The sequence below is a fragment of the Lepisosteus platostomus genome, chromosome 18 (genome assembly GCF_059453375.1).
Source record: "Lepisosteus platostomus isolate fLepPlt1 chromosome 18, fLepPlt1.hap1, whole genome shotgun sequence".
Taxonomy (NCBI): domain Eukaryota; kingdom Metazoa; phylum Chordata; class Actinopteri; order Semionotiformes; family Lepisosteidae; genus Lepisosteus; species Lepisosteus platostomus.
In genome coordinates, this window is record NC_142628.1 from 15941902 (window position 1) to 15963762 (window position 21861).

The 21861-nt window shown below is 47.0% G+C and overlaps 1 protein-coding gene across 1 annotated transcript; it reads right to left on the reverse strand.

The window, feature by feature from the left end:
- Positions 1-603: 603 nt before the first annotated feature.
- LOC148645783 (mucin-2-like) lies at positions 604-20992 on the reverse strand. Its single transcript, XM_088611530.1, has 48 exons — positions 20846-20992; positions 19865-20126; positions 19157-19271; positions 18861-18951; positions 17117-17223; positions 16803-17019; positions 16306-16431; positions 15799-15916; positions 15365-15503; positions 15122-15235; positions 14590-14659; positions 14318-14455; positions 14002-14166; positions 13390-13481; positions 13136-13262; positions 12634-12889; positions 12498-12547; positions 12325-12425; positions 12081-12232; positions 11593-11731; positions 11338-11448; positions 10947-11126; positions 10443-10679; positions 10155-10311; positions 9932-10063; positions 9615-9753; positions 9370-9413; positions 9142-9294; positions 8516-8860; positions 6996-7664; positions 6637-6803; positions 6300-6471; positions 5878-6128; positions 5392-5575; positions 4953-5148; positions 4645-4823; positions 4307-4376; positions 4107-4213; positions 3789-3820; positions 3493-3670; positions 3152-3256; positions 2698-2738; positions 2466-2588; positions 2280-2375; positions 2063-2191; positions 1708-1747; positions 1470-1593; positions 604-986 (listed from the first exon to the last, which is right to left on the reverse strand). Exons 1-48 carry the CDS (start codon positions 20919-20921, stop codon positions 731-733), a joined length of 7272 nt encoding a protein of 2423 aa, XP_088467656.1. The 5' UTR covers positions 20922-20992; the 3' UTR covers positions 604-730.
- Positions 20993-21861: the final 869 nt, after the last annotated feature.

A 21861-nucleotide genomic window follows, 5' to 3' on the forward strand; every position in this document is an offset into this window, starting at 1 on the left:
AGTATGTAAACATTGCACGCGATCCTTCTGAGCAACACAAGAGTGCACAATTCCTCATAACACTTTGCAATTAGGGATTGAGCTATTAACAGTTACAGTATGCTTGACTATGATGGAAGGGCTGAATCATGTTGAGACCAGACTGAATGAAAATACTTCTGCACTTGAGTCTTAATGACAAGCCCTTAACAGTAGGGGAATACAATCAAGGCTCCTTTTGGCTGCCCAGATCTGCTGCTCAAAAAATGTGATCCGAACTTAGTCTCCCAAGAAAGGCTGTAAAAAGGCACTTGAAACAAGGAAGTTACTGAGAAATGGATGGACCTGATCACAGTAGGTTATATGTAATGATTAAGTTTATCAAATCTTGTCCAGAGTGGTGTTGGAGCTTTAGTGCAGGGGCACTGTGAAACATGCCAATGTGATGACAAGGGCTTAGAAATTCCCTAAAGTCTCTTCTGCTCATTAAACATTGATGCAGCCTAGTGAACTGGAATGGCAAGGTAGTATTTGGGCTATTGCAATAAACCAGTTCAGTTCCCTCAAATGGGTCTCAAGTACGACCACCATGTTCGTCGAGAATGAAAAAACTCTGCACCAAAATTCAAGGTGTTTTGAAGCAATTTTATTGGCTCAATACAACTAGATCCATTTAAAACTTCTGAAGTCAATAAATCAACCATGGAAAATGACCCAAAAGCTGCAGTATTTCCATTCACAAAGTTGAGCACTAATGAACAATTTTTGGCATTTCATTGAAGTCCTTTTCATCACTTAGTGCGGATTGCCAGCTCCGTTTGCTGGACTCCATGACAGAAGTGGTCTGATCACAGTTTGTAGTGCGGCAGTCACACTTATCCACATAGATGTAAGTGTAGGGCCGGCTGGTCCCATCAGGGCAGATCACGGTGATGGTCTGCTCGTGAGTTTCCACTTCCTGGCAACAAGCACACTTGTGCTTCATGCTAGCTGCCTCAGCAGAGTACCTGCAATGCACAAATGTGGGGGGGCGGGGGGGAAGAAAAGTGGCATTTAGCCCTCTATTCTACTCACTCATTACTTGATTGAAGTAGCCTTGCTTTTGCCTTTGCATTCACTAGCCAATTACCCTTAAACAGCAAGCAGATTAAAGCAATAAATTCAAGCAGAAAGCCTTTCCTGCTTCAATAGCAATTTCCTAATGCAACAACCTCTGGGTCTATTGGGATGTTTTGAAGCATATTAGTCTACAAGTTAACACTTCTACATAGGGGAACAAAGTTCACTTCAAGGCACTAGTTTCTCTAGCCCAAAAAGGGTCCCAAACCTACTCACTGCAACAGTAACAATTCCTTCTATACAATAGTCCCTACTTTACCATGAAACACTAAGGGAAACTGGTTGAAGTGAACGGCCATTATAGACAAAACGCTTCAAAGCGGACAACTCCCCCCCACAAGGATGATTGAGCAGTTTGGTGGGAAACTTACATGGAGGAGGTGCCACAGGCACCCTGACAGTGCGTCATCTCAACCTGATCATGGGACTGGCAGCCCTTATCTGTGATGCGAGTCTTCAAAGTGGACACCTTACAGGCCTTCTGTGTCTCCACACCTGCAAAGACAATCCGCAGGGGTAGCCCAGTGCAACAGAGCAAGTGGCTGATGGCATCTCTACTGCACTCCGCTGACAGGATTAGAAGTCTATCAAGGTTTTTGCAATACTTACACGTCTTGCAGCACCCATCTGGAGCGGTCACAATTGTTCCCTACAGGCAAAAAAAAAAATGAAACCTAGTCAGGTCATTTCCCGACTTCCTTGGGGGGGAAACAAAAGCCATTTCAAAAGTGCCCAGTACCACAGTAAGAAAGATTGCACCTGTAGAATGCAATTAGCATATTGAGCTTCAACCCTTTTGATTCCTTACCAGAAAATCCTTTTATAGGAAGGAGGTCTCCAATATAAACCATATGTAGCTTTAAAATGTAACCACAATGCTAGAAACATCTAGCCAAGCCAGAAGCTTTATGAACATTTCCAGTTCAAAGAGCAAGTAGTGGCTTTAGGTTTTGTGCACCCTTACCGGCTGACAGTTGTTCTCGTGGAAGGCAGGGCACTGAATGGTGGCTTTAGTGGAGATGAAGGCATTGTTCATCTTTGCACAGCTGTGCACCTCACACTTGTGTCCAAGAGGGGACCATTGCTCTCCAGGCTAAAGGAAGAGAGGAGAAGCACTCAGCATTAGTAAAGAGCCATGATGCAACTTCAATCAATAAGCTTGCCAGTACAGCTCAGCAGACCTCGAGTACGTGGATGGTGCCGTCCACTTCAATGACGCAGTGAGTCTGCACACACTTTCCACAGCAATCTCCATTATATCCCACATACTGGAATCCCTGGAATACACATGATGCCTCTAGGTAAATCCCACTACCAGCTGGGATATTTAACTCCAGAACAGCGCCTTGCAACTTCGCAATCCTCACCTCTTCACAGGTCCTGTTACAGGGCACGGGTACACAGCTGATAGTGCCGAGATGGGTTGAGAGATCCATATCCTTGGTGCAGGAGCACAGCTGGCATTTATCCACTGGAACACTGGATCCCGGCTGGGAAGAACATGGGTCACAGGAAGTGAGCCGGAATCTCCCTTTAAACCCACTGTTTCTAGATTAAGTGCAGCATTCACACCCCTAGATGGGCTGCCCATTAAGTTACCTGGTATTCCATGTTGTTGTGCACACAAACCTCCTTTGGCACTGAAAAAGAAAATGCAGTTTGGCTCCACAGTGAATCTTTTACTTAAGACTTTACTGAATAGACTACCTAAAGCAGTTCTGTATTAAAGCCAGGAGAATCACAAATCCTAACTTCATATTGCACATTTAGTGGCATTTTGTTGGGGACCAAAAGTGTTTAAGCATGTAGCCATATTGAAGTCCAAATTCTGTTTCAATATTCAGGTTTTGCAACCCTTGGTAAATGCAATCCATTTGGAATTCCAACAGTGGCCTTCAGTCAGCATTGTACTGCTCATAAAGACCTAGAAGGTGGAGTAGAAATAAAGTTGATAATCACACATTCAAAATTGCTCCCTCAGAACCCAAACACTGCTAAAGTTTACTTCTGGTTTCCTGAGGGAACCAGCTTAGAGAGATGCAGGGCTCATTACCACATTTGTATTCAGGACAGCACTTTCCATCAGGGACTTGGACAACGGGCTGGAACCCCACTAGGCAAAGCATGCTGTTGGGTGGACAGAAGCTGGCATTGCACCCTGAGGTGGAACAACAAGATACCTCACATGAGCATCACAACACTGGCACATAGGTCTAGGCACTATGGAGCACTTGACAATAAGGGTGGCATTGTTGGAACACTTGATAGTCAAGATAAGGACTTAAACTCAGTAGGCTTATGCCATCAAGAGATGTTCTAGCCCACTTGCAAAGGAAAGGGGACAGGTAATGGTCAAGTCTGTGCAGACTACGCTTGGTCATGTAATGAACTTACTGCAGACAAGCTCCTTGCAGCAGGGGTCCGTGGAGCTGGTCTCACTGGTGATGACAAAGCCTGGCCCACTGCAGTCAGGTTTGGGCTCCACCAGACATTCCTTTGGCTCACACCTCACTCCTTTTGTGTTGATGTCACAGATACAGTTCTGGCAGTTGTACTCAAATGCCTCCCCGAACTAGGGCAGAAATAGAAGAATCACAGACAGACCTCGTACTAGAGCCTCCCAGCCACACCCATCTTCTCAACAAGGTCAGGAAAGGCTCACGTGACCCTGCCTGGCAGTGAGAACTAACCTCTCGAGGTACACCAGCTGGATCAAGGCACCCTGTACAGAACAATGCAATAATGGTCAATAAAGCTAAATCAAAGTGCTGGTACAGTACCATTTTGCAGGTCATTATAGTCTATACAAATGTTTAAAAAAAGACCTGCATCAATTAAATGTTGGTCCAATGTCTGATGGTATAGCCAATAGTAAGTTAACTTCACTTGACAATGTACTTCAATAGCAATATTGCAAGTTTACCAACACCTTTGTAGGCAAACATTTAGTGAATGGCAGCATTTTAAGTGCCCTTAGAAAAGGCTCAGTTAAACCGAAATGCACATACCACACTTCTCCACACAGACTTGAGTGTACTTGTTGTACAAGATTGAGCCTTCAGGACAGAAGCAGCCTTCCGTCTGTATCGGAAGGATATCATGGCCTTCCGATGAGCTAGAGAACATGAATACAGGTTTAATTCCTTACAATTTCTTCCCCAACTAGAAGTATGTGGATTCTAACTGAAAATCCAGCCCAGTAACTTACTGGTCTTCACAAGTGGGTTGCTTGGCAGGACCACAGGGCCTGTAGACCATGTTGGAAAGGCAGGTAGGGGCTGTGAAAGAAACATGCCCATTAGCCAGCTGGCAGAGGATTGTGTTCAGTGTTTAAAATCAAGGTTATTCAGAGGTTACAGGTTTCAGAACCCAGCATTAGATCAAGGTAGCTTTAAGACTTTTCCTCAAAACCATTTTGAATAAAGGGTCTGACTGTGGCTGTTAATTTAAGCGTTTTCCCAGCTGTAAGTTACTGTAATGGAAAGAGACTGACCACATGCCAAAGTAGTTCTTCCACACCCAATTCCTTCAGGATGAGGCACTTACGGCATTTCCCCTTTGCATCATCTCTCCAGCTCACACAGACCCCCAGCTGTGCACACATGGAGGCGTAGGTCTGCAGGCTGGTGCACTCAATGGAGCTGTTCTCCATGTGGCAGCTGTCAAACACACAACCCCGGTACAGAGGCTCTGGAGGGACCAGTTTATGGCACGCTGCAAACACCCTGTGAATACATGACCAGGCAAGCTGCAATTTTAAAGTGCTGGGGGAGAAGAGTCTTGCACATATTCAGTCTGTGCAATTAGGTGCGCCTACAGGACAGAACTCCAGTATAGTGGAGACTTTAGCTCACTTGCTCTTGAGGAGGTCACAGACAGAATGTGGTTTGCAGGGTCCAGAGGGTGGTTTGGGGGTCACTGGAGGTGGTGAGGGGCAGTGGGGCTTGTGCTCATCTTTGTGTAGCCAGTATTCTCCCATCACAGCACAGTCCTTGACCAGCCGGCCTCCAGGAAGCATGCAGTCATCTGTCTGGTTATTAGTGCAGGTTCCTGAGGGGGTGGGGAGGGAAGAGGGCAATTGGTTCATTGATGGAAAACCCAGCTTCAAGTTACACCATAGGATTGCAGAAATGAGATGAACTTCTACAAATGGATTTGGCTCTTCCCACACAAGCACCTCTTGGATGCAATATCCCAGAAAGGGCAGGAAAAAAAAAAAATCTAAACCCCCACTGATCAGGGCTCCCGTTTCCCCAGTTCTTGTTTTGTTACAGGGGTATTCCTTGCACTTACCACATTGTCCCTGCGTGTTATTGCCAAACCTGAAGTAAGGCAGCTTGACACTGAAGGCAATTCCACTGAAAGTCACCACAGCACCTATATCTGGGATCTCCAGCACCAGGTTAAGGCCAGAGCTGACAACACTCATCTTCTCCCCTTTGAAAGGGAGTTGAGCCAATTGGCCATCCACCAGCACCTTCAAAAAGAAAGGGCAATGCACAGTGATGAGGCATAACTGGCCAAAGACCACTCATTGAAGAGGTTAAGATTAGGGATTTTTGAACAAGGTATTTAAAAGCCTCTGGTTTCTAGGTCAAGTTGATGCCAAGACCTCTTTTGAAGGATGCCATGGCAGGCATACATGGAATTTCAAGTTAAAGATCTTTAGTCCAGTACTTCTAGGGAAATTCTAAATTAAGGCTCATTAGCCTTCCCCATAGAAGTGGGAGATCCCACTGCCCACTAGAAACAAGGTGGATAATGGCCTGGAGTACTGACCTCCAGGCTCACTGTCACAGTATCCCCTTTATCCTTCAGGGCAATCTCCACTCCACCAAAAGAGACAATGATGGAGCGAGGACAGGACACTTCCTCTCGGGGATCACAGTGCACATTATCAATGTAAATCCCAAATTTAGGATACACAGGTTTGATCTCTTCCACCAACACATAAGTGCAGTTCCCCTGGAAGCTGTAGTAGAGCCCATCGAAGGTGACATAATGGGGGTCTCCAAAGCCAATACAGTAGCCTGTAAAACAGAAATCAGCCTGTTGAATGAACTTGGAAATTTAGGCTCAAGTATTGATTGTGTTCACCAGAAAAAGCAAGCAAGCCTGGCTCTGCTGAAAGGGAGGAAACATACCAAATCGTTTTCTCCAGCTTGAATAGAAAACCCCATGGGAGGTACAGCAATACTCACATTCACACTCAAAATGCTGGCAGCATTTGTCATCCCACACCAAGACTGGGGGTCTTCCATTAGTGCAGGTGAGGTTCTGAAGAGGTGGGCATTCGTAGGGGATTATCTCAATTGTGTTATTCTCAATGCATCTAGCCATTGTGCAGTTGTGGATTTCAAAGACTTCGTTTTGCTAGAACAAAAAAAAGTTTTCCAGCTTCAGAACTGAATGTAGTTTTGATCCATTTGGAGATCAGATGGACAGGATCCAGCATTCCAGGAAAAGATCTGATCCAAGTTCTACCAAAAAATACTTTGGGTCATTACTACTCACTGCAAAACCTTCAAGTAAACTCACTTTTTTATTCCATCCTGGGCATTCCGGGATTCTGGGAGTAGTCCATGTGGGACTAGGGGTGGGGGTTGTTGTACATGGTCTTGAGTGCCTTTCAATCTTGCAAACATCAGAACACACATCATAGAAGCATGAGCCAGCCACACTGTTAACATCAGTGATCACATCCCCTGAAGGGAAGAAAAAAAAAAAAAGGTTATGGCATCCTCTTTAGAAGTTCACTCCCCAGAAAGATCCATATAAATGCTGGAGTACCCACCCCCCCCCACCCCAGAGAAGTGGGCAGTTTTCTTGCACCTTAGCAATGACATTATCAACGTCAAGTGCACTGGAACCCCCCTAAACTTGTATTTAAGTCTCACCTGGATTAAAGGTAGTGCCATTCACAACGCAGAAACATTCAGGTGTCGTGCTCGTTGTAGGAAGACCAACAGTGGTGGTGGGATTTTTCACTGATGTGGAGGAACCCTCCGAGATGGGGCCCCCAGTTGAAGGGGTACTGGTTGGAAAGCCTGCAGTGGTAGAGGTACCCACTGTGGATGGGGAATGGCTTGTTGGCACAGTGGTATGGGCTGTGGGGGTGGTCATTTGGGTGGTGGCATTTGGAGATGGAGATGTTCGGATCACCAATGCTCCCGATGTAGGTTTAGGACCAGTAACAATTTTAAAAGTAGTTGACTCAGCAATGGTGGTGTGGGGAGTTGATGCTGCAGGGGTTATAGATTGGCAGTTCAAACTGCAACATGACACTTGAATCTCATAGTTGTAGCATTTGGGAGGAAGGGCATTCATATTATCTCTGTTCTTGCAGATCAGCCCAAATGACACATTGCACTGAACCCTCTGTCCAAGATCTTCCAGGGTGTACTCGGGGTAGGACACAGCCCTGCACCGGATGTCCTCTGGGTGATCACAGATGTCACCACCATGGCTTTTAATATTCTCAAAGGTCTCCCAGTCACCACCATCAGGTCCCATCTTTGGATAGCTGACATCAAACCACTCTGTCCACTTACAGATGGGCTTGCAAGCTTGAAAAAAAAAGGTCACATGTAGGTTAACCGACAGGAGTTGATTCCAAAGTTTAAACCACTACAATCCATGGTTTCACTAGAATAACCAGTTAAATGCCTCCAAACAACCATTTCATTTGCACCCCAGACTATAGAACCAGTACGTTCCAGATGTAAAGTATAAGTAAATGGCTTGCCCTGGCTTCATCATAGAAGGGAATCCACTTCATCTCGTGCCCATGAAGGGAACAGCAGCCCCAATGGAGAATCAATACAGGGCCCAATGGGGACCATCAGTTGGTGCAACCTTCACTAGGCCAAAACAAATCTTCTCACCCAAATGAAGCACTAAGCAAGGCAGTCCATGTATAAACACTCACATCTCGATCAAGTAGCACCCAACAGGTTTTAGACTATTTCAGCATTTAGAAAGAGCTAGACAAATGCTAAAATCCAAGCTGCAGCATGCTCCCAGGCTTGCCGAGCTAGACAGCAAGTTTTAATGGACTCCTCCAGATACTGGAGAATGAAGTTCCTAAAAGGAAACCCTTATTTGTACTTGGTACTAAAATTCACTGGCCTCTCAATTCTCCCCACAGGAACTTTCAAGGTCAAATGGAGATCAGATGTTTGCTTTCAAATCACCTTTTGCTCCATGGTTTCCCCAAACAGTCTTTAGAAAGTCACCAAAAAGCAAGTCTAGAACTACTTCAAGTGCAGAAGGAATCTGGATCCGATTGGCTCTCCCAGTTAGGAGAACACAGCAGTATTGACTTTAAGCCCTCCAGCTGTAGACTGTTAAAATTCACAGTCACCATAGTGAAAATGAGTACTTCATTCACCCACCAAGGCAGAGCAAAACCACTTACCTGGGAGAGAACTGGTTGTGGTCAGAAGAGTCGTGGGAGGAGTAGTGGTACAGCTGCCATGGCGGCAACAGTAAACTCTGATCTCATAGTTGAGGCAGAAGAGCAGCACCCCCCTCTGTTCGTCATTCCTGCAGATCAGCCCATGCGAGAGCTCGCAGTGCACAGTTTGGTTCAGGCTCCTTTCTAGTGCCTCCACAGCTCTGCATTCAATGGCAATGGGATCACTGCAGACTTCATAACCACGGCGACGGATTTCTTCATAGGTTTCCCTTTCACCTTCTCCAGGGCCAAATCCCGGGAAGTCAACATCAAACCACTCTGTCCATTCACATCTGGGTTCACACACTGCAGGAGCACAAGGCCTACCCGTTAGTACCATGCCGGCATCTAAGCATTACATTTCCGTGCGCCAAACACTGGATTCCATTTGGCTCAAATCTGTTACATTCGTTTGCTCAGTTTTGACGCAAGTGTACTGTGGAGGATTAAGACCAGAGGGATTGTTCCTTTCCTCCTGCATTGCAACAAGAACTCCCAAGACTTGTGCTTGAATTCAAGCTATTAGCCACTTTAAGATGCAAATAACTTGGAGGGCACATTCTATAGAAGAACCATAAAATTCTTACTTGTCGTTGGAGGAGTAGTTGATGCACAGAGTTGCTCAGATTTTATAACTGTTCCATTCTTACAAGTCACATAAGAGCACATGCCCAAGTGGTCTGGGAAACTGGAAATCACATGACCATCAGAATACACCACTCCATTGTACTCGCAGCAGTCTGTGGAAGACACCCCCAGTCAGGCAAGAATTCAACTTCTGCAGGACTTGTTGGAAAGAAAGGGTATTCACTCACCAGGGTGCTTTGTACACTCAACAGTTCCCAGCTCTGTACAGTGACTGCAAGAACAAGAGGGGCACAGATCAAAGCAGCCATCAACCCAAGGTGCTGTAGAAGTTGACCTAACCAAAAGCAGCTTTCATCCTCTGCCATTACACAAGCTTTAATAACAGTATGGACTGTATAAAGCACCAGCTGTAGTAAAAGAGAGGACCTTTACAATTTCCAATGAAGTACATCTGTGCTCTGGAATGCCTTACCATGTGGTACACTGGTCACTGGGAACTTCCTGGCCAGGAAGATAGGGAGTCCCATCAACAGAACATGTGCATTTCTCCACACAGGCTCCGCGGTCTTCATCAAAAAAAGGCTTGTCTGAAGGGCATGTGGGATAGCAACCTACAAGAACCAAATTTTAGACATTTCCCACTAGAAAGGTTTTTCTGGATCACAGAAATGAGTAGGACACTGGAGACCATGATCCACTTCAACGTACTGCTCGAGGATGGCAAGAGTCAGTGTAGGAGGTGGTGCTGATGGAACACAGCAAAGGGTGGACACGATTTCTAGGTCTTACCCTCCAGCTTCAGGAAGGAGCTGCTACAGTTCTCCTCTGGGTTCCGACAGGTTTTATAGCATAGAGGGTGGCAGGGACTGTAGTGCCATGTACAGTTCTCTTCAGGAGTATTATAGAAGTCACAAAATACAGCTAAAAAAGAAAGCCCAAATGCAAGGACATCCTGATGTGGTCATGACATTTCAAAGGATCTTCCTATTTGCATCTTGTAGGCCCTACTCACGGCAGATCTCAGGTGTTCTCCAGGCCACACAAACCCCAGCTTTGTTACAGGCCTCGGCATAGGCAGCCACAGCTGTGCAGAAGCACTCACAGTCTCCTACACCGTCACAGGCACAGGAGTCTGTCACACAGGCATCATAGTACAGAGTGGGGTCCACCTGCACAAGAATCCGTTTATAAATTAGTATACAAGTATTTGTATTCTGCTTTAGAAAGCAGCACGGACAGGCCAAGCTGCATGCACAATCCTTTTAAATCTTCCTCCATCTAATCTTGTAGGAGGACTTACCATGTAATGACAGTTTTGGAAGGTCTCTCCCCTAATGATGCTGCACTTCAGCTTAGCCCAGCCATGGCGGAAGGGATTCATAGAGCAGGGGTCATGGAGCGCTGCGTCGGGACAGCTGCTGGACACCTTCCAGCTGTTCCCAAACTCCAGGGGGCTGGCCACCACCAACTGGCCCTTGGTGGTGAAGTCGTTCTTCCCGTTGTGATCGAAGTTCCCACACAGGCCGCACACCTGCCCCTAGAGGAGACACAGGGCACAAGTCAGGGAGCCTGCAGGGCACATCCTGCGACAGCAGCACTGCAGAATCCCTCCCACAAGCCACTTCATGCTGAGAAATTAGAGCCCAGTGTACTAGTCCAGCAGTACTTTATACTTTACAAGAAGAGTAATTCCATATTGCCATCTATGCAACATGTTAAAAAACAGTATGGGGTCTCTTCTGCTAAATCCCCATTTAATTTCTTTTACACCAGATGTCCTTGACTGCAGGCAGTCCTGACTCACTGCGTATGATGGATCCAGGATGATGTAGAGGGCTGTCTTCCGGTCCCAGAGCACCTTCAGCCCAATGCTGGTTTCAATAACCAGGTACAAGCCAACAGACCGCACTCTGTACGTCACCTGTTCTCCCCAGTCTAGTTTAGTTACTTCATACTTCCCATCAGACAGCTTCAGCTCAGTTCTCTGTGAAAGACAGACAGCTCAGCTCCTGGTGAGCCCAACATTTATACCAGTTTCTACAGTGGGGAGGCTTGCAGGAAACCAGACAACTTCTCAGCGCTGGGTTCAGAAACATGGGAGAACAGTTCTATAGAGTACAGCTTGAGATTGGATCTAGAAGGATGACAATATACCTGAAAAGTAGCTATGATGATATTCAAGAAATGGCTCTTACCCCCATATAAATCCGCACCGATTTGGAGCAGGTTGTGCCTGTTGTTCCACAGGGAATGTTTTCAGTGATCACACTGAAGGTGCCGTCTGTAGATTCATCTCCACAGAAATCCTTTAACACAATGGTCATGGCACTAGTAAAGGGTGCTCATTGCAACATCATGTAAAGTTGCAATTAAGACAAAACAAGCTCAGTGGACTTGCAAGAGCACCTTCTTACAACCCTATCAAATCAACAGCTCATTAGCAATAGTACCTGAGCTGCCACATATCCACAGTCTCCATCAAAGCCAAACCTCTGCTCGTCGAAGGTGATGTAGTGCCCGCTGCCATAGATGGTGCAGGTGCCTGGGCATTTCTCCTTCGTGCACTGCCACTGCCCCGCCTTGCAGGTGCTGCAGGGAGAGAGACACACCAAAAATATTGAACCAGGGGAAGAGAGAGTTGGAATCGCACCAGTTGTCAATATCAACAGCAGTACCCTGATGAGCACAGCTTAAATTTACACAGGAAGTACCTCACTATTGTCAGGATAATGGTGAACTCACAGTTAAGTTTACCACTGGAGAAATTACTTTGTGAAGTAAACTTCACATGTTTTGTACTAGTAAAGCAATGACCAAATGCTTCTCATCTGTGAGCACCGAGCTTAACTGCAATTAAAAGAATAAAAGTACTTATCCCCATTAAGATGCCTAAAAACTGCATTGAAGCTACACAAGATGCCTCTAGGGAAGGACCTACCAGGTGTTGCACTTGTCCCTCACTGTCACCCCAGGAGGAAAGACCTCTCCATTATGGAAACAGGGGCACTGATGTTCATTGACACAGTTCTCCATCCCGTCGTCATAAAGCCCATCGGGACACTTGCACCCCGACACGCACCCAACGGTGTACTGCAGGGACAGAGCACAATGAAGCACCAGGCTACTACCAATTCTCAACTTGAAGCCAGATTACAACTGGAAAGGAAAACCTCTGTACTCACACATTCAGCAGCAGGGTTTCTGCAAGTCTGCTCACAGTCCATGCCTGGAGAGCCTGCCATGGCTGTGGAACAGCTGAATGGAATCTTATGGGACGGGCAGCCTATTAAATAGGGAATAGGAATCAGACAAAGCCCAGCATCTGGGCTGCCAGCAGTGAGGCTAAAGTACTTACTTATGGATCTTTCCGTTAGCTGGCAATCTAATGTTCCATTAGTGCAGGTGCTAAAAGGAAAAGGCATAAAGTGTTCAGTAGTTAACTATTAACTGGTGTGGAGTACCTCAGGAATATCCTTAAGATTGACGCCTACCAGTGCTCATCCTCAATTGTGATGGATTTCCCAGGCTGGATTCGGTCTCCATTGTGGAAGCAGGGACAGCTGTCCATGGGCACACAGATGCCACCCTCATCCTGGAACAGACCGTCAGGGCAGGTGCAGCCGTCCACAGGCAGGAAGGTGGGGGAGCAGTACTGGAGATCAGAGCTGAGGGAGAGACAGGTGCGCTGGCAGCCATGGAGTCCGTAGGAGAAGGTCTGAGTGGCAGGGCAGCTCTCCTTGTACTTATCTGTAAATCAGCAGAGTAAGAATGCAGCTTCTGCAGACGTCCAAGCAAAAGTTCTTCCCCAAGATGTGCAGCATTGCGCCAACATGAACAGAGCTGAAGCTTAAGACTCCCCTCCCCTCTGCCTTTTGTCCCCGTTGCCTGGAGTTTGGACAGAGGACTTGGTGTGTACCTGCAGCTGGTTTCTCAGCTCTGGGACTGACAGGCCCCCCAGAGCCCCTGACCCCAGTCCCCCCCTCCCCCACTCACCACACACAGTGCTCCTCCAGTCCTGCAGGCTCACACCCTTGGCAGCACAGGCTCGCACATAGGAGGACAAGGCAGCACACAGGCAGTCCTCACTCTTCTCACAGTTACAGGTGGAGTACACGCATTTCTGGAATCACAGCAGGCAGGAAACTAGCTATACATTAGACATCCAAGTTGACCAGAAGAATTGTTCTTTGATCTGTAGAGAAAGTGAAGCAAACGAGATAATCTGGATTTGGAGTTCACAGCCAGACCTTGTAGTAGTCCTTGGGATTCACCAGTGCATGACACTCAGCAAACTTCCTGTCAGTCTCCAGAACGGAGCACCAGTGTTCAGCATAGTTCTCTGTGGGATGGAAGCACAGAAACACCTCAGTTCCACAGAACTACTGTAATGGACTAATTTTACAGACCCCTGACAATCACTGTCTATTACCATTTATAAGACCGAGTTGGCATTAAACAGTCATGCCCATGATTTTATCTAGGCAAAGCTACCAAAACAGAGAAGGCTCTGACTTACAGTCTATTACAACTGTTACTAGTTATACCGTCTAGGTAGGTTCAGCTTTAATTTATATGAACCTTTGCATTTTGATACCCAGTGTATCAGGTTCTTCATTAGCTCTCCTTCTCTTTAAGACCATTAGCTTTTTCTGTATTGCACTGGATATGTCATGTTCAGGCTTCATGGCAACACATGCCACCATACCCAAACATTCTGAATGATACAAAAGCCCTGTACACCTTTAGACCCCAACGTGGCAGAGATGCCGTTTTTAGACAAATGGTTGGATACACTCAGTCCCTTTATCTGGCCAGCACATGCTGTATATGGACATGGAAGGCAGCTCTTGGACTCTCACCTGTCTCCACACTGAGGGCACAGGGGTCATCCAGCCGGTCAGACCTGTCTGGACAGCTGGCCTGGGCCTTCCAGGAGTTGGCAAAGGGGGCAGCTGTGCCTTCCACCAGCCCAAGCTGGGTCTTGAAGTCATCACTCTGAACGTCATTGAAGTCTCCACACAGACCTGTGCACAAGACACTGCTTACAGTGGGGCTTCTGCCTGAGCAACTTACTGTCATTTTCCATAGCAAAGGAACTGCAATACAGGCTGTTGGGCAAAGATTAGCTACCAGAGAGCTCTGGTTTTATTGTGGAACAGATGCAGTGCAACTTACCACACATCTTGGATTTGTAGGACTGCTCCAGGGACACATAGACCTGCATGATGGGAACCAGCTGGACCTGCAGCTGCAAACCAAAGTCCGACTGCAGGATGATATGGAAGGAGGAGGGTCTGAAGACATGGAGGTGAGCTAAACAATGACAGAAATGGAAGTCTTAGATCTGTATTGACTATTCGTATATTCATGCAGTTCTATGTTGTGACCGTCACAATGCTCAGCTCAAGTCTCATCATACACCCTACACAACGGAGTCTAGTTCTCACCCATGTTGTATGGGAGACTGATCTCAGCCAAGTTGTGGAGCACTTTCCCATCAGCTTTAAACACCAAGGCCTTCAAGAAGAACAAACGTGTTAAAGATCCAGCAGCTCACCAGGTAATATACTGTACATATTTCAATGTGCTCAGAATTGAATCAATACCCATTGAAAACCTACTATAAGGTTTTAATTGTGCCTCATATGGACAGGGTGGGTTTTTTTAATACGATTTTTGCAAGAGATCTTGTGGATGGTCTTTGGAATCACCCCCCCCTCAATCTTAACTGTACGCTACAACCACAGATGCAGTATTTCAATTGACTGAGAATAGGGAGCATTTCCAAGTGTTTCTGCTAGAATAAGCTGCCAATCCTGCTAGTAGCAGTGACTCCATAAAGATTCTTGAAGGGTGCCTTGACCATACAGGTTCTTGAAATTCCAAGTGATCTTCACTGGAAGGATATTACAGTAACTGAAACCCATCCTTCCTGGTATCTTGTCCCTCCAGTACCAGCCTCTCTGGCTCCACACTCACATTGTTCTTGTCATGGTCCAGCAGCACCACTACGGTCTTCAGACAAGTGTCCAGGTCCTTGGAGCCACAGGGAACCAGTTCTCCCAGGATGCTGAACCTGGCTCCATCACAGTCCTGAGAGGGTACAAAAAGTTGACCTACTCAAGCCAACTTGTTATCATGGATGACTGCACCATTTACATTCCACAGGACAGCTTGCAACATCTGGAAAGGACGTCCTACAGTAATGGGCAAGGATGTTACCTTGGACAGGACATAGTAGCAGTTTCCATGGAAGGTGTAGGTCTTGCCATCAAAGGTGGAGATGTGAGCTCCCCCCTCCACAGCACAGCTCCCAGGACAGGACCGGCTCTTACAGGCCCACTTCCCCGACTCACACACACTGAAACACAGAACAGCCCTTCGAGTTTCACACCCTGCATGAAGAATATCACCCCTGTGAGGAACTCTGCCTCGAGCACTAGAAACAAGGATGGGTCATGTTTAGGACACAAAGCCAAAGAGACAACAGCATGCACAGCACGTCACACAGAAATAAGTGTTTGTGAACACAATCCATTTTAATGGGAGGATAAGATGGGACCTGGTCTTTAACATTTCAGTTTCAAACTACACTGAATCAGATAGAGAGAGTGCAGGTGACAGAAGCCACTGCAGTGGCAGAAGATGCCGTTTACCATTCCTCGCACTCCTGCTGGACTGTCTCCCCAGGCTGGTAGTGTGTGCCATGCATGTTGCACTGGCACTGCTCCACTGGAATGCACCCGGTCTGAGAAACGTCGTCAAACACCGTCCCTGTGGCACAGCAAAGACAGGCAGCATGAGACCACAGTCCGTGACAGACTGCCTGCTTCACTCTCCTACTGTTCCTGCTGGAAGGACTTCAACACCCAAAAATAACCTCTTCACTGGAACACAAGTCACCATTTCTCTATTTGGTCACTAGTGATCACACACTGTGACAGTATGTGGATCTACAGTCACGTCATGCTCTCAGCCTAACTCACCCAGTAACATAGTCTTACATCCTATTTCCTAGTCATTTGTATTCAAATAGCCTCTTGTCTCGCATCTTGTGCAATACTGTTAATTATAACTGCACAGAGCATCCAAAACAGGTCTTGGAGACCAGGCATGTCATCCTGGTTTTACAGGGTGGTGTTGCAGAACACAGGGGCACTGACCTGCGGGGCAGAAGCAGCCGTCCATGCGATGCTCCTCACACAGTGTGCTGGTGTCAGTGTGGGAGCAGGTGTTCATACAGGGGGAGCCGCTCTCCAAGTACACCATGTTGAAGGGACACTGCTTGGCTGCAGTTTGGACACAGTATATTTAGAGGTCATCACAGCAATGGGTTAATGACACTAAGCACTGCAGGACATGAATTAGGATGAAGCTGTGAGGAGTTCAGATGTCTGTCAGATGCTAGATGTGCTGTACAGTGATTTTTACTGTGAATAGTAAAAGACTAGCATTAAAGGAGAAATCCTTTGGTTTAATGCAAAGGACTGTACCTCTATCACTGCAGTCAGAAAGTAAATTCAATTAAGCTGTAGTGAAATTCAAGATGGAAAAAGGCTTTCCATCTCAGCCACCAAGAACTGCAAAAACTTCAAAGCTGCAAAGAATCCAAGTGGAAATCTCAGCTGTAGAACAATCCACCTGTGATTTAGCATCTTACCGCAGAATTTCTCAGTCCTCCAGTTCTGGGGAGTGCCACCAGCATGGGAGCACTGCCGGGAGAATTCGGAGAGGGTGCTGCACACACAGAAGTCACCCAGGGTAGAGTTACAGCTGCACATGTCCTGAATGCAGGCCTGGACGTAGGGCTCAGGGTCCACAGAGCTCTTGCAGTCGGCCCAGACACGCGACTTCAGCAGCTGTTCACAGGGTGTGCGCTAGGTGCGATACAAGAGGCAGGTTACAGCCACTGAAGTGAGAAGCTGGTACAGAATGCCATTATGAACAAGCTGGAGGTTTAGACCCGATACTCACATACTGAGAGCAGGAAGGTGTTGACTCCTCATAGGGGTCCTCACACTCTTCACTGGGTTTATGAATCTTCTGCAGGTTCCCAAATGCAACAGGGCTCATCAATTCACCTGCACAAAGAAACCATTTCCAACAACTCTGCATAAACAGTGAGCCATTTTAGCAAGGCAACCTCTGTACTACTCCATTCTCCAGCCAAGCTATGGTACACGTTAGCTACTACCAGGTAGTCACACCTTGCCAGCTGGCTGGGTGGAAGCCCCTCTGTGGACTCCAACCAATTTTAGCCTTTGAAAGTGCAGCTCAATCATGTAAAATACATGATTCATAGCTTCCTGGCTACAAGAGCTAGTGAACGTAGTGCCCAGTTATAGTTGTACTTGATGTGGTATACTGAAACTGTGGGAAGAAAGAGACGTTGTTGGGTCTCCTGAACCACATCGGCAACAATCAAAACCCAGGGGCAGGTCTAATCTAGCTTCATGTATACGGCCTCTTACTAGCTGCATTCATGAGATGTCTCCTGAAAGAGGAGGACTACAGATAGCAGCATGCATTTACTTGTACAGCTGTACAGGAGAGGTGAAGTTAAGAGAAGGCCACAGTGGAGAACTTCCCACAAGCTTATGCTTCAGATATAGATCAGGTTGATATGCTTTGCAAGTTCAGAAGCAGCTACTATGGTCGTTTTCATTTAAAACAAGTCAAGCACTTAGCATGTTTAAAATGTCATGGTGTGCCCTTGGCAAATGCCCAATTTCATCTTCCTGATCCTGTTTGCCTTTCCACTCTTAAGAGATTGGAAATGGATCCAAAGCACTAGTAAATTTTAAAATCTTTGAGATGACAAGGGAGCCTAACCCAAAACACAACGATGGGTTTGAATAAATTCAATTTGAACCAGGATGCAAGCACAAAAATTAAGAGAAAAAAAAAGCATTTTACAAGCTATCCAGTCATGAAGCCAATAGCTTAGTTATCGAAGGATATCCGTTACCAAGTACGCCACAGGCCGGTGTGTAACCGATTCAGAGAAATTGCAGAGGTGCTAGTTCTTGTCCTGAAATGTGACCCGACTTGTTTGAAAGATGAGCATTGATCTCTTGAAGCAAGAGAACAGCAGCTGTTGAGTGCTTAGACTTTGTATGGTATTTGAGGGCACCTTCCCCTTTCAAGAAATCCAAGAGCTAGGAAAACCTGTTGACATCCTCCACCCCTTCAGATGAATGAGCAAACGATTTTGGCTTTATACAAGTGTAGCCTATATAGTATCGCACAAATGCAGGTTTAGATACTATTTGTTGCACTTCATTTAAGTTTATAGTTAAGTTGCCTCAGAAGACCTACCTAACTACAGGTTGGTTGACCAATGCATTTACTGTAAGACTTATTATGGAGAAATCACTTAATACCAGAAGTTTAATATACCCCTACATAAGCTATGTAGGCATATTGGGGAGCTGGGGGTACAGAGAAGATCTCCCCTTTCCTGGGAGGAAGGAGCCCCCCCCTCCCCATCACAAAATACAATTTAAACTCAAGATATGCAGAACCCTTAAGACTCTCGAGCATTTCCTACTGGTTCTCTACTCAGAAAATCCACACATACTTAAGGCTCTGAAGATAAGCACCAAAATGTAACCTAGCATGAGACACTGTAGAAGTTTACAGCAACCTATTAAAGCATTCAAATTGCTTTTAATTGCAAAGCCACAACATAAATAGGTTCTGGCAAAAGTCCACTCACCCTCATAGATGAACTCATTATACATGCTGATCCCATTGTAATCCCCACACAGCCCACAGGTGCGGTTCCTGTACTTGGAGTCCAGCTCCAGCTGAGGAGAGAAAGCCCAGAATGCTCAGTTCAGAACTGGGGTAGCCTGGCGTCTTGACAGAAGTACATGGAGAAATGTGTGCATGTCAGGCCTGAGACATGCCAACATTTCAAAGTCATGCCTATGGTCTCGTTACAGCTCCAGGAGTGACCTACTGGTAACAGGATGGGAATGAATCTTCCCTCTCTGAAGAGCTGGCTCTTACCATGATGGCATCTTCTCCGTTCCACATGACAGTGAGTCCCAGTTTAGCATACAGCTTTGTGTAAACCTCATTCTTCTCCAGCAGTACTCCTGAACCGTAGTATGGTGTTTTCACACTGGGGTTGGGTCAAAAAAAATCCATGGTGTTAGTCCCAAGTTGTAAGGCTACAATCAACATTGTGGATTTAAAGACTAGTGACTATTTGGGGGTTAGCTCTACTTCATGAGGCTGAAACTATTACACCACATAAGGTACTGTAGGTTTGAAACAGAAGAAAGCTTTCAAATCAAGTAGGTTTATCATGTCCTTGACTGTTCTGAACAAGGAACAGACATTTTGCGCCAGTTTCTGGATTTCTGCGCTCCAGAACTGTGCAGCTCTCCTTCCTCCACACAGCCTAGGCCCTAAAGGTTATAAGACCCACACGTTTAGACACCTGGAGTGGGAGAATGAAGATCTGACAAGAATCATTCCTCCCACTTGTCAACATTGAATGCTTTGTGGCCGCAAGAGTTTTTAATGAAAAGGGATGCAGTATAACTAGTCTGTATTTCACTAGGGGCGATTAAGAGAAACATTCCCAGGCTCATTTTATTGAAGAAAGGGCTTGCATCATATCCTGCTGTAGGTGTAGTCAGAATCACAAGAACATGTGCTGCAGAAGGTCAGCACAGTTAAGAAAGCCCAGACTGAGCCTTCAGTACTCACATGTCTCCATTGACAGACACCAGCTTGCCGCGGAGGACGACGATGATGTTCTCGATGGTGACGACCACCTGGCCGATGACCAGGCGGTCCCCGCGCTCCGCCCGCTGGATGTGCACGGAGAACTCCAGGTAGAAGTCATGGCAGTCGGAGGCCAGGTTGTACTCGCACGTCCCCGGGAACTGGTACACGTCCCCATCGAAAGTCTTGTAGTGCCCGTTGCCCCAGGTGCTGCAGATCGTCTGGATGTGCTCACTGCCGCTGCCTAGGAGGAAGGGCAAAGGGCAGCTCAACTGGCTGAAGGGCGGTCAGTTTAACAGGTGCGAAACTATAGAAGTCCTTAGTTTGACAACAGTTCTTAAGAACAGCTGTTGTGTTGCACACAGCAGCCACTGACAGCATACTTTGGGGTTACCACATTACAGCACTTAGGTTCCCCCACCACCCACCCCCATTATCAGTTCTAGAACACGCACAATAACGACCAGACATCTGCAGAGCCCTTCCACAGGGAAACCAGTGTGTGAAGCTCTTCCTCCGATCAGACCGCAGCATTTCAACCTGCGGTCAGGCGCTGTACAGGATCGTCAGCCTTCCGACAAAACAAGCTGGTTTTGAAACGCTATGCTGTAAAGGGTTTGATTTTAGTTGTTAAGGAAATTAACATGTGGGATAGAGACTAGGAAGTCAGTCTTATGAAGTGAAAGACAGGTTTGATTTGTGTTGACGCGGGCGAGGTCGTCACTCCGACCGAGGAGAAAGCGAACCCACTCCGGCCGGCAGACCGCTTGCGGGCTCCACGAAAGCCGCCTGTCAATGCCGGCAACTCGCGTCCTGACAGCAGCCCCGCTCGGCTCAGGAAGAGACGCCTCACAAGCCGACAGCTCCGCCACGGGGCCGGCTGAGCAGATCGCACCTCATTACTCCGGCAGTGACGAACGGCGACAGCAGCAGCAGTGTGTGTGTGTAACAACGGCGTCCTACCTCTGGAGAACCGAGAGCCCAGAACGCACACAATCGCGAAGCTCCAAACACGGAGCCAAACCGTTATCCTCCCCATCGCGGCCTGAAGAGAGAGCTAAAGACTAGAGTATGAGAGCTTCTCCCGGTTGATAGGGAAGATTGCGCCCCCCCTCTCTTTTATACCACGCCACTACTTGCTTTAATTGCGGGGTGGGGCCTCTATCTCCATCACGAATAGCGGGTCAGAGGAGCTCATTATTAAGAAATAGCAATTAACTGCCGTCATGATGTAGCGGAGCTAGTGTGGTGACGTCAGCGCCCTCACTGCGCGTAGCAGGGTCCTCAGTTGGTCCGAAGTCGATATGAGAGTGTGATTGTTATCCAGCTGCCGGTACGCGCAAGTGCTAAATGAGTGATTTTAGCGTCCGTGCTGCGCAGTCCAGTTTGCCTTGGCGGCAGGTGTGCAGACCGAAGTCATCAGAGGTCTGATTTTTTGCCTTCCCGGGGTCTTATACCAAATTAAACTTTCCTACAGTATACCGTTTTACATTTAAATGTAGTCCATCTTCGCTTTGTTATCTTTCACATTTTGTACCAACGTGTCGTCAAGTCGGCGTGAAATTATACAGTACATTAAAATCGATTGAATTCTCCTCGTCTGGGGTTTGCTACAAATTCCCTTGTTTAATATAGAGTGCCAATAGTGCATCAAACTAAATTCTGTAATTCTGTAATTAAAATGTATTTTAAGGTGCAGTGTGCAATGAGCAGAGCCCAGAACAGACTGGGGAGCTGCTGGAGCTCAGAGCCCAGAGCCCAGCACAGACTGGGGGAGCTGCTGGAGCTCAGAGCCCAGAGCCCAGCACAGACTGGGGGAGCTGCTGGAGCTCAGAGCCCAGAGCCCAGCACAGACTGGGGGAGCTGCTGGAGCCAGAGCCCAGAGCCCAGCACAGACTGGGAGAGCTGCAGGAGCCCAGAGCCCAGAGCCCACCACAGACTGGCAGAGCTGCAGGAGCTCAGAGCCCAGAGCCCAGCAC